Source organism: Anas acuta, chromosome 15 (genome assembly GCF_963932015.1).
Source record: "Anas acuta chromosome 15, bAnaAcu1.1, whole genome shotgun sequence".
Lineage (NCBI taxonomy): Eukaryota > Metazoa > Chordata > Aves > Anseriformes > Anatidae > Anas > Anas acuta.
The window spans coordinates 11,063,701-11,075,621 of record NC_088993.1 but is presented as its reverse complement, the minus strand read 5'-3'; the positions used below and the strand labels follow the sequence as shown (position 1 = coordinate 11,075,621).

The window sequence follows — 11,921 nt, the reverse complement described above, 5'->3', positions numbered from 1 at the left end:
GGGTTACACTCCTAACTAACATATTTGTTTTCCCAAAACCCTTCATTTAAAGCAGCTCGCCATGAAGTTTAATTTCCCTGTGAAAATGTGCCATGCAGTTTTATCTCACTTGTGTTTTAAATGCTACTGCGGGTGTTTTTTGGTGTGTTTGTTTTTTCTTCAAAGAATACTTACATACTTGAAGCTTCAGGCCTCATCAGAAGATTTACTTCTTCTTTCTCTTTGCACCTGCAGGCACCTTGGTAACAACAGGGGGTGGTATAACAGATGCCTCTTCCTTTGGAGGAGGTACTAACTGTGCACCAGGCTCCTCTAACTCTTTATTAGCTGTATTCTTGGACTCAGAAGATTCTTTTTCAACTGTGGCCTCTTCCTGCCTTTTTGCCTCTGCTGCTTCTCTTTCAGCAATAAGCCTGAGTGAACAAAGTTTCAATTTATGTACTGCAGATTTATACTGGCCAAGCAACTACACCTATATTCACATTATAAGCTGTCATACTGTAGAGAAGCAGAAAGTCCAGCTAGTTAATCCTTCAAGTCCAATTTACAGTATTCAAAAATACATTTGACTTGGCTGCCTTTATGTAGAGCAGAACTAGGAAAGATTGTTCTGTAACCTAAAGGGAGCCTGCATTCATTATTCCTGACAGTAACAGAAGTTACATTTTATATGTTGCTTACTACATTTAGATTAGCATACTGTAACTGGGGAAAAAATATACTACTGTATTACAGTGGATTTCCTGTTTTCAATAATTTTGCTAATAGAAGATAAAATATTTTGAGATAAGATCCCATACGTACTTTGCCAGCTCCTCATCCTTCATCTTTCTCAGCTCAGCTAACTCAGCATCCTGTATTCGATTTTCTTTTATTTTTTCCCTCAGTGCTTTTTCATGATGGTAGGCAGGAAAGAAGTTTTTTATAAAAAAGATTTGCACCTGATACATCCACTGACCAAATTCCTTGTCTTTTCCAGTTTTGGCTTCTAGTTTATCTGCAACATACAAATTAAACGTGTTTATTTAACAGAATATTTATATTTCAAATGCCTGTTGGACTACAATATTTCAGATCTGCTACCCTGCAACAGAAAAGTCTAGCTGCACTGATCATTACGCTCCTCACCTCTTCATATCTGAGCAATACACGCTTGTTTCTGCATGGTATAAAAGATGACAACTCATAAACTTAGAATTGATACATGTGAAAGGGGATAACCCTTTTGCAGGTCTTCAGATTCATCTCTGGGAATGGCACCAGAAGAATATAAAAATTCCCGTTAATCTTATGACAGATGTCTTAATTATGCAGTAAGCTGACAACATTTAACTGCCCATGACTCCCATACATGGGGGAATGGAGGGATTAGCATGCCTCTCTGAAAGAACAGAACTGCATCCAATTGCTGTGACTATCAAAACGTAGGCTAGGTTACATCTGCTTGTTCTTTAAGAAACACAGTTTTTTCAGATCTAACTTTTCAGTCAGATTTCAGTGAAAGACATAATGGACTGCTTAAAAAAAAACTGCCTCCTATGTTATTGCATTTGAGTTCTTTACCTTTGTAACAAGTTAACAAAAGAACAACCCTAATGAGACCTGCTTGCCAGCCAGAAGGGTGATGTTATAAAAAGGTGAGTAACAAGAAAGTTAGTAGGCTTTATATGAAAATGCTCCTAACAGTTTTTCTTCTGCGTGAATGCTGGCCTGTCATAACACAAAACATTTTAACCCAGATAATGGTGGCACGCCATTCCTGAATATACAATAATAATTCTTTTAATAAGTAAAAGATGCAAGAAATAGCCATACTATATTTTATTTATCCAAGATTGAGCTTCCCATACAGTAAATAAAAACTAAAATTTAGAGTTGCCATACAGATAAGATGTGGCATTTTAAAATTGTGGAAATAATATTTAAGTTTTTACATTAAATTCTCATTTAAGTTACACTTTCTTTAAAATAATTATTTTAAATTTTTTCTTCAAAAAATTTCCTCCAGAATTAATGTTCATTTACTGCCCTCTTGTGACAAGCTGAAATCTGCATATACAAATAATATTTCACAACTGAGGAGCTGTGAGGGGTGTGTGTGTGTGCATGTTCATCTTAAGACAGTAGGATTGCTTTACCTGTCAGTTCCACTGCTGGAAAGAGATTTTGTCCTTTGTCTGTATCCCAGCTGGACAATGAACAAACAGCTTTGACTTCTCCATGACTTGTGTGGAATGAGAGGACAGGATCTGGTACTGCAAACACAGAAAAAATAAAATGACTCAATCTGTAATTCTCTGTATTAAGTATTTGTTTTGATCTTCAGCAAAAACAAATATAGATCATCATCAACCTTCAGGCTTGTTTAGTGGTCGAAACACTTCCGTACCAATTAAAAGATTGTTTATAATGAATACACAGTGCAGAGTTCAATCTCCTGCTTCTATACCCAAGAGTGGGACAGACCAGTAAGAATTTAACTTTAAAAAAGCCTCTGAGGATTTTTTGTTTTGTTTTGTTTTAAAAAGCACAGAACAGATTCAAACTTGCCCAGCTAACTGTGCATAATATGTTTTGGAAGCTAAACATGGAGAGGTAAACCTTGTCATAATTACAGAACTGAATGCCACTACCCTCCATAATTACAATACATCCAAGTGTTTCAACAATTAACTACTGTTTTAATCGTCTTTAAATTTGTAGCTGCCTATAGATGCTTGTGGTTAACTACAGTACTCACCCATTAGAAATTCTTGCAGAGACTGCCCTCTGTCTTCACTGGATCTCAGTGGCTGGCAAGAAGTTTTAAATTCAGTTACTAAATGCTTTGACTTGTGTTCAAAAAAAATATTGAAATTATATTGTCCATTTGGATCATGCAAATATCTACTCCCAAAGCACTCTCCTAACCAAATACATTCTTCAATTATGCCTATTTCAAAACATTTAACTTACAATAGTGTTTCACACATTCAAATATTAGCAAAACAGTCACAACACTTTGCTTTGACAATGACCGGGGAATTAGGATTATCCTATTTCAGAGTAAGGGAAAGACACAAGTACAGAGAACAAAAGCTCCTGCTCTTAGACATGCACCTCTGTTCTTACATACATTGTGCTACATTCTATTAGTCATCTATTTCTGGGTATAGGAATATACTACAGGAACTACATTCAGTGAAAAGAGAAGACCATTATTTAAAAGTATATCTGAGAAGGATCCTTTGAAATCTTCCCTGCTGTAATCCCAAGCTTTTACTGTATCCCAATGATGCCACTCTTCAGACAAGTGACAGCAGAAGTCTCACAATAGCTCAGGTCAAACATGGTTCCATTTTCAAAGTGTTCGTATATTTTATTTCATTTTAAGTCAGGAAGTTTTTAAATTCTCTGACTAATCCTTAGTATCTTACCCTAGAATCTCAGACATCAAACAGAACATTTTTGTTCTTGGAACATCAAGAATCTCACCATAATCATATTCAGTTATCTTTACTTCACTATCTGATTCTACCCACGGTTAAAAGAATACTCAGTGGGTGCAAAACTGTAAAGGTGGTGATATTGAAAAAACTGCCAGAAGAAATCTGAGAAGTGTTTTTAGGAAGTATGTTACAGTTACTTTCTCCAGTGCTACTAAATCTCTTTGCCCACTTCTCACCCTCTAACTCCCCACCATGCTAATAGAGATAACACACGTAGCTTTATTCACCACTGGCTTCTGCTTTAGTTTATGTAGAAAATACCAACCAATATCCTAAATAAAAATAGCTAAGAGTATGTGTAGGAACAAATGCTTTGTTAGCAATAGAAATATCCCACTTGTATGCATTCAGGCAAAGGAACACATTTTAATATTAGGTGAAATTCTTGCCCCTTTCAAAACATGTAACTACCTTGGCTTCTCTATCACCCATGAATGGCAAACCCTCAACTTTCAGTATAGGCTTTTTATGTACCTCATGCTTCTTTATGTCATCTTGTGATATGACACTTTCGCTTGAAGACAACCATGAGGAACTGTTGAACTCAACTGCCTCAGAAATGTCATCGTTTATGTCTGTACCCATTATGCTTCTGCTGTAAGTGTACTAGTAAAAAGTGAACAAGATATTCAATACATTTTAAATGAAGATTTTTCTATTAGTCTGTGAAAATGAGCTAGTTTAATTGGCCTGTTTCACTGTGCTACTGCATGACTACTTGCAGTAATGCAAGGTAATAACGTTACACAGGAGAGCAAAAAATGGACAGAGAATGGGAAAAGGTGGTGTTCAGCAGCACTATGTACTTAGAGACTGAAATCAGTTTCTGAATTCTCTGCAATTTAATAGAAAATATTTTAATCTTGTGCATAACTCATAATAAGTCTTTCTTTCAATTATCCTGTGTCCCTAAATTACATGAGTGTCATAGGCAGCATCTTACAACCTACAGAATCCTTACTCAAAAGATTAGCAAAAACAGGAGTACAGCATAACCTCTGGGAATGTGCAGGTCCTGTCATGTCCAATAGCTTCAAGGCCATTCTTACACAGCAATTTTATACATCCCACTTAGAGCAGGAGAGGCATGTCCTCCACCAGTCAACCCACTTATCAATTCCCCTTTGAACACTGGAAAACTTGAAAGTACTTTATGTGTATTTATAATTATCTATGAAAATGTGCAAGCCTCTTTATACTGTCTATACTGATAATGCAATCTACGGTACCAACAAACAGAAAAAGCAGAAGGATCCAATAAAATGAGCGTTTATGCAAAAAGAGGAATTTGGTTTCTATGTTCACGCTTTGCAGGGCCTGACTTTGCCTTCTAAGTGGACATACATTTATCAGGTCTGTATTAACTTTACCTGGGAGAGAGAATATTCTGGACACAGAGAAACATTTGTGGTTTTCTTGGAGAAAACCTCAACTCTGGAGTTACTTTTCTTCTGATTATCATGATCTACCTGCTCTTTAATCATATCATTGGTAACATACACCAGCGCACAATCGAGAAGAGCTTCAACAAATTCAAGAAAAACCAACTAGAGTAAAACAAAATACAGTTATTAATTCATTACTTTTCACAAATCCTTTCATCACAGATAAATGTGTCTGAGCAAACAAAAAACTCAAAAACTGATTGTTCACAAAGCCTCGCCTGCTTCATGTATCTACTTAAACATCCCTTCTTTTGAAGAAAAAAATTATAATTAAATTGAAAAATTCAGTCAGTAATATACTGTCTTATGCCTTATACAAATCTCATTAAAATAAAATACTGAATAGATTTTTGCTGTATCTGGAGCTACAAGAAATTTTTCCCTGAGCAATAACATAAAATTATTGGCATTACCTAAAATGTTTAATTGTACATGATGCTTCCAGAGAGACCAAGAATGGGTGTATAATGAATCCTTTATTAATGCTTATACACTGTACTCTCACTTTATTAAATACTGTTTAAAATCATATTCAAATCATATTCAGTCTTATTCAATTATGTCATTTACAATAGATTCTCACTGGATAAGAGCTAGTTCTTTAAGGGTGAAGGCCCTGTATGGCATCCCAGCTCATAGCTCAAGAGTCTTCTACCATTCGTCAGTGGATGGTGACACCTCACACATCACTAACCGAGTATTTCGCCCTCTGTGTTACAATACTTTTACGGTGTTATCTCTGTGATCAGTGCACAGGTACGCTGAGACTATACCAAAGGCAATATAATAAGCAAAACATGGAGTTACATGAGCTGTACTAGAAGATACAGGCACAAAACAACAGAAGATAAAAATATTACAAATTTTGTGCTCATTTTTTTTCATAATAAATTACATTTTCTTCCCATTCTGGCAGAAGGGAAACTGTTTGCAACATTTTCTAAAATTAATTTTAATTGTTCTTGTAGCAACGAACATACCTCCTGCTCCAGGTTGATACTACTGCTGTCATGTAGAGATGGACCATCTTTGACGAGTATTTCCACAAGTCTCGAAGCAGTTAATTGTTTGCTGAGAAGTTTAAAATCCTGTGTAAGATTAAATATTACATGTTAACAGCACTTAAGGCATTCCCATATGAACCTAATCCAATTCCCCTTAAAGCCTGTATCGAAATTTCTATTGGTTTCAAATGATACTTCCACTACACAAATAATGAGTGATTGAAATTCAGGATCAACAGAAATCAACAGTAATTTTTCTGGGAATTGAAAAAAACAGTGTTAAGAACTTGAGAAAGCTCAAAAATAAGAATATTAAACATTACAATTTTGCCATCTGATAGTTTTAATTAGGAAATTTCAAGGAAAAGAAAAAAGGCTTGGATTTAAACAGTGAAAGGGACTCAAAACACAGTTATATCAATGGAAATTGTTCCATAGCTTCAGTGTAATCTATGTCTGTCCCTGGATTGCTGAATTTTAATAAAGAATCTCATGACCACGATGCAGTAAATTAAATTAGTACCTTATTAAAATTCCTTATTTTGTTATTTCAAAAGTTTCCAATTTTTGAGTTCTACCAGTATGACATTTCAGCATGTTTTATGGGAGGAAAATGAAAAACAGGTAAAACATTTATATTCCCTCAAAACATGTGTCTAAGATTTGATTATTCGAAAGAATCAAGTAAGAAATCAGAAGGCAATCCTGTGAAGAGCACATAAATTTCCATGTAACAACTGTAACATCTGTTGGACAGTTTGTACAAACAGCAATACTCATATTTTTTCAACTGTGCAGAAGTCACAGGGAGAATTCTTAAATGCCTACAAAAACTGAAAAAAGTGCACCTAATCACACAAAATAACAAAAATAGATTACATTCAACATCCAAAGGAACTGCCTCATTTTCATTGTGGGTTCAAATGGAGGTCTAGTATTTGGTCTACAAAAAGTTCTGTATATTTCCCAGCATTTGTCTATGTAGCTCAGGACAAAAACCGTACGACGCTGTTCAGAAAACAAGATACCTGTAAAAATTAATTGGGAAAAAACAACAGTTACCAGAGAATTGTGATGTATGTAATATTAAATGAATTTTATACAGTACAGAAGAATATCCAAAATATTACTTACCCTGGATATGACATGCAGTGGGAATAACATTCCTGGACACCATTTCTACAAAACATTTACTCAGATAAGGACCTTTGTCCCTACAGGCGAAACAAAAATTACATTTTTTCATTTGTACAAAATGTAAAATTAAAGTTTTTTTTTTATTATTATTATGTTTTTTAAAAAGTACATTTATCCTGTAACAGTTTTAAAACAGATTTTTCTTGGACGCTCTTCAGTGAATTTCAGGACTCTTGGTAAAAGTCCTTCCCAAAACCATCCTGAATTATGACTCCCTCATATAGAACCAAGGAGAGAAGATTCACATTTATTTCTGTTCAATATGAAAATGTCATTTAATTAATGCAAAAAACATTAAGTAGAAATTTCAAAAACACACTCGTTGTAGGATCAAAAGCCCACTGAAATTCTACAGTCTACCTTGCACTTCAGAAATATTTGCTACAATTTATATAGACTAGTTTAAAAAAACAGTATCAGAACAGCAACAGAAAGAATGAATAATCAAGAGTGCAAAGGCAAGCCAGCGTCCTGGGAGAAGCAGAATTAAATGAGAGGAAGAAGTCCTTGTCTGGGAAGAATCAATGCTGAAGTAAATTTCACTGAAAGGTGAAACTTACTTGTGCTCCTTATGATAGATATGAAATGCTAGATGAATAAGGCGAGATAAAAACGTTCTGAAGAGTAAAGTCTCATATGGAAAATGTATCTCCTCAAGTGGTGTTTTATCACCTAAAAAAAAAATGAAAAAATAACATCTATTGCTATCATGTACATTCAAATGCTTTATAACTGTATTGAGCTTATAGCTTTCTTATCCTCTCCGTCTCTACCTATTGCAGTGAAACAACACTCCTGGAAGAATCAGACAAGACACAGCAATACTTCCAAATAAGCAGGGCAAGGGAGCACAGTCCACCTGTATCTATACCTTATCATTTCTCTTTCTAAAAATTCATCCCCTCAGCGTATGCAAATAGAAGGGGAAGTGAAGTTGGAGTTAATCCCTTCACACACTGGGGACACTGCAGGGTGTCTTTCTAACAAAGGCACAGTCCGGGTCTAAATGAAGCTGACTCATAAACTGGCTCTATGGAAGAAAAAACAACAACAACAACAACAACAAAAAAAAAACCTACATGCAAACTTGAGATAAGAGCACTTAACAAAAATATGAAAGATTTTTGTCTTCTACCAGTTCTTCTCAGACCTCTTAAAGCTACGTGTAACTGTAGCAACAAGACCAGGGGTGAAAACATTTTTATACAGATGTCTGTCTCCATAGAACAATTTTTAAGTGGTATTTTAATTTTGCATTTCTCCCACCTAAGCACCTGAAGTGCTTGTAAAAGTGCTAATACATCCACTGAAAATTCACAAGCACAGAGAAACTTGGCTTTGCACCACGTACCTATGAGTAGAGCCTGTCACTCCCACTCTCCATAGCTTACTATTAAAATACCTAGATTCTGTATCCTAATCAACAGAAATACAAACCACTCAATATTCGATCCATTTCAGCGAGAGTTATGTTGGAGTGATGAAGCTGGCAGTCCTTCAGAAATCTCCAAAATTGGAGCCTAGTCATAAGGAAGGTGTTGTCATGAGCATCGTCACAGCCTAAGCTGCTGTAGAAACTGTAAATTCTTCTCAGTTCTGTAATATGTCTCAACACAGCAAATTCTACCTAAATAAAGCAGGATATGTTTTCAGAACAGTCTCACAGAAAGTAGGAAGCAGCTCACATGGAGCATGTAATGCTTCTGATCTTCTAAATTCCTGGCTAAGGGCTCAGCAGAGCATTATTCAAATGAAATTAAAATGCATATTTTTTGGTGACTGATAAAAATAAATTTGTCTCTGTCTGCTAGCAGACAACCCTCCCAGTAACTGCAAGTAGTTGCTGAGTGCCCTTAAGAATGCTAACGTATTTTTTATTGTTTTCTAGTAGCTGCTCGATAAGAGTTAATACAGTGCATTCATTATTTGTGCTTTTCTTTTTTCACAGCCTTCAGATTTTTGAAAAATTCTTGAATGAAAAGAATTGGGCTAATATATGTCAACTAGAAATAACATGAATCTCACTGTAGAAAAAAATGGAAATACTAGATACTAGGCTCTTACTTGTTTAATTTCTTCCTGTCTCTCTTCCCCTGGCAACAAGTCAAGTAGTGAAGATATATCTAATTCAATATCTGATCCCAGAGTAGAAGGATTTTCTGAGTTGTTAATGATTTCAATGGTTTCTAACATACAAGTAAATAAATCAGAAACAAAATGAAATTAAATACACACAAGTAAAAGAAACTGTACATTATTCCCTCTTGTTTTACTGACTTCAGAGAAAAGCAGACTCCTTTACAGTGAACAGTACATATTTCATAATCAACAGCATAACCATTAAAGTATATTTTTTTTCAAATCCAACCACTAACAAAGAAAAGGCAGATATTATATCTGCTATGAAACTTCTAAACAGTGTTTCAAAACTATAAGAAGATACAGTGTGGATGTTTCACTCAGTGTCACACACTAGAAACAAGAATAGGAGCAAAAGAATATTAAAATAACTTTTAAATTAAAGCAAAAAGTATTAAAATAATGTCTGTCTTCATCAAAGTTCTTCGAAGAAATAGGTCTGGCTCTTGAATTAGTATGAACAGCTTCACATTATAGACAAAAGAGCAACAAGATCTGAATTGGGTAGAATTCGTGTTCTTAAGCTACTTACCAGTGCCAAAATGACTTCCTGTGCAAATGGCATTCAACTCTTGTGCATTCATTTCACCCACTTGAAAAGCAGGATATCCTACCATATTATCATCTATAAACTCTCCTTCATAAACATTCCCATTCTTGAAAACAAACTTGCCCTACAGACATATGTAATTGATTAATTTTCTTATGTAATCAAAGACCAGGAAAAAATAACGCTAATGCTCTCAATTAAACTTCCTTTTAAACAATCTTGGTTATACAGCACTATACAAGATAAAATAAAGCACAAGAATTTTTCATAAAAAAAGCCTCTTTTATAAAGTATTTTGTCATCTGTTAATTAAAGTACACTGATGGAATGAAGAATTGCCAACATATCCTTTTTATTTTGTAATGTATTTTGAAAAAACACCCCCCCCACACACCCATATAGAAATACTGAAGTCAATGTGCCCGTGGTTGAGTGTTTTTTTTTTTTTTTTTTTTTTTTTTTTTTTTAACAATCTGCTAATGTGAGAACATGTCTGTGCAAGGATAGCTTGAAATCCATTAGCTCATAGATAAAAGCACTGACCAACTGCTGCAAAAATCGAGATGCACAAATTGAACTTAAAATCTCCACAGTGAAATATATTTCATTATATACATAACACACACCTAACTATAGAGTCAGACCAGTGGCCCAGCAAGGTCCCTTAAAGGCTCCTACTGCTCTCTGTGGACTCTGTCCTTTATGTTAGGATTCCACAATGCAAATTTAATGTAGTTTTTGGTACAGAAATCTCAAGATCCAGTATACAAGATCAGAATAGACTCATCTGGTGTTTTCTCTTGCTTTGTCTCATTACTTGTCAATACGCACCTTGCCATGCTTCTTATTACAAACCCATTCGCCATCGTACACTGCTCCACTGGCATAGATGAACCTCCCACGTCCATGTCGTTCCCCATTTACAAAATTCCCTATGTATTTATTTCTTAAAGGGTACTGAGATGCAGGCATTCTCTTCAGAAACCATATGTGGGTGCCATATCCATGCTGGAAAAAAATCACGTGGTTAAAAAAGTCTCCTTCCTAAGAGCTACTTCTGCTACCTGTCCTATTATAAAGGACGACCACCTAGGTAGGCATCTCTACGAGTTGCTACTGGTAAATCTCACAAATAAACACACACAGTGAATAGCTGTCGTACTTCAAACCATACATAGAACTATATTCTACAAATGTGTATGGGAAAAGCATTCAGAGGATATACTGAATGAACATATACTTAAGCAGACTTTACCAACAGAACTCCTAAAAACATCCTTCCTATCTGAATCCTTTCAACTGTAATGCTGAACAGCCAGGTGAGGAACAGCATGCCACACAGTGCTGTGATGTTCCAGAAGCTGGACTCCTTGAAACTTATGCAGAGTAAAAAGACAGAGGAAGTGGTTCCCATTCTTTTTCCAATAGAAAAATATATAGAAGAAACAGAAAATGCCAGAAATCTCCTTATATCATAAAACTTTTACAAGAGGGAGCAGTGAAGTCTCATATTTTACAGATGACACAAGTCAACTGTCACATACAGTCATGGCCAAAGTCTTATCTCACTCTAAGTACAGCCACAAAAATTTAATTTTTCTAATGTGAAATAAGATTCTTAATAATAAAAAAAAAAGTTTTCAAATTAAATTCTGATTTTGTAAGATTAAGTCAAAAGCCGTTAAAAATGGGAATATTCCAAACATGAGAATTTACAACAAACATCATATTTTCTTCATCTCAACTAGCAAGATCATACCATGCTCCTTTGATCTTGCACAAAACTCCCTATCTAGTTTGAACAGAGCAAAGGATAGATGTTCAACTAAAGAGGTTGCTGGGGAAGAAATCAGTACCTGTATGCCATATACCCACTGTCCAATATACTCTTGATTATCTGTCAACCACCTCATTCTTCCTCTTCCATGACGTACATTTTTCTCCCACTGACCTTCATAGGTATTGCCAGACTTATAGCTGCAAAAAGAAAAAAATGTTAAGATTTCACACTGAATTCTCAGTGGGTCTTATGAAAGCAGAGTTTATGAAAAGCCTCAATGCTAATAAATATAGCATTTCTTAATGTCAAATATTAGTG

The 11,921-nt window shown here is 35.1% G+C and overlaps 1 protein-coding gene across 7 annotated transcripts in view; it reads right to left on the bottom strand.

The window, feature by feature from the left end:
• The window catches only part of LOC137864690 (radial spoke head 10 homolog B-like), a 29,881-nt gene that overhangs the window by 13,743 nt on the left and 4,217 nt on the right, over window positions 1-11,921 (bottom strand). For 4 of the 7 annotated variants that reach the window (XM_068699091.1, XM_068699088.1, XM_068699092.1 and 1 more), the window contains 15 exons: window positions 11,680-11,800; window positions 10,655-10,831; window positions 9,806-9,947; window positions 9,199-9,320; window positions 8,572-8,761; window positions 7,695-7,806; window positions 7,072-7,151; window positions 6,817-6,965; window positions 5,914-6,021; window positions 4,859-5,035; window positions 3,963-4,094; window positions 2,741-2,792; window positions 2,139-2,255; window positions 805-997; window positions 175-413 (listed from right to left, as the gene is read on the bottom strand). In XM_068699091.1, coding sequence (XP_068555192.1) covers window positions 206-413; window positions 805-997; window positions 2,139-2,255; window positions 2,741-2,792; window positions 3,963-4,094; window positions 4,859-5,035; window positions 5,914-6,021; window positions 6,817-6,965; window positions 7,072-7,151; window positions 7,695-7,806; window positions 8,572-8,761; window positions 9,199-9,320; window positions 9,806-9,947; window positions 10,655-10,831; window positions 11,680-11,800 — 2,080 coding nt within the window. In that variant the 3' untranslated portion in view covers window positions 175-205. Of the gene's footprint in view, window positions 1-174; window positions 414-804; window positions 998-2,138; window positions 2,256-2,740; window positions 2,793-3,962; window positions 4,095-4,858; window positions 5,036-5,913; window positions 6,022-6,816; window positions 6,966-7,071; window positions 7,152-7,694; window positions 7,807-8,571; window positions 8,762-9,198; window positions 9,321-9,805; window positions 9,948-10,654; window positions 10,832-11,679; window positions 11,801-11,921 lie in introns of those variants that run through there. The other 3 variants (XM_068699090.1, XM_068699094.1, XM_068699093.1) reach the window with 3 other exon arrangements.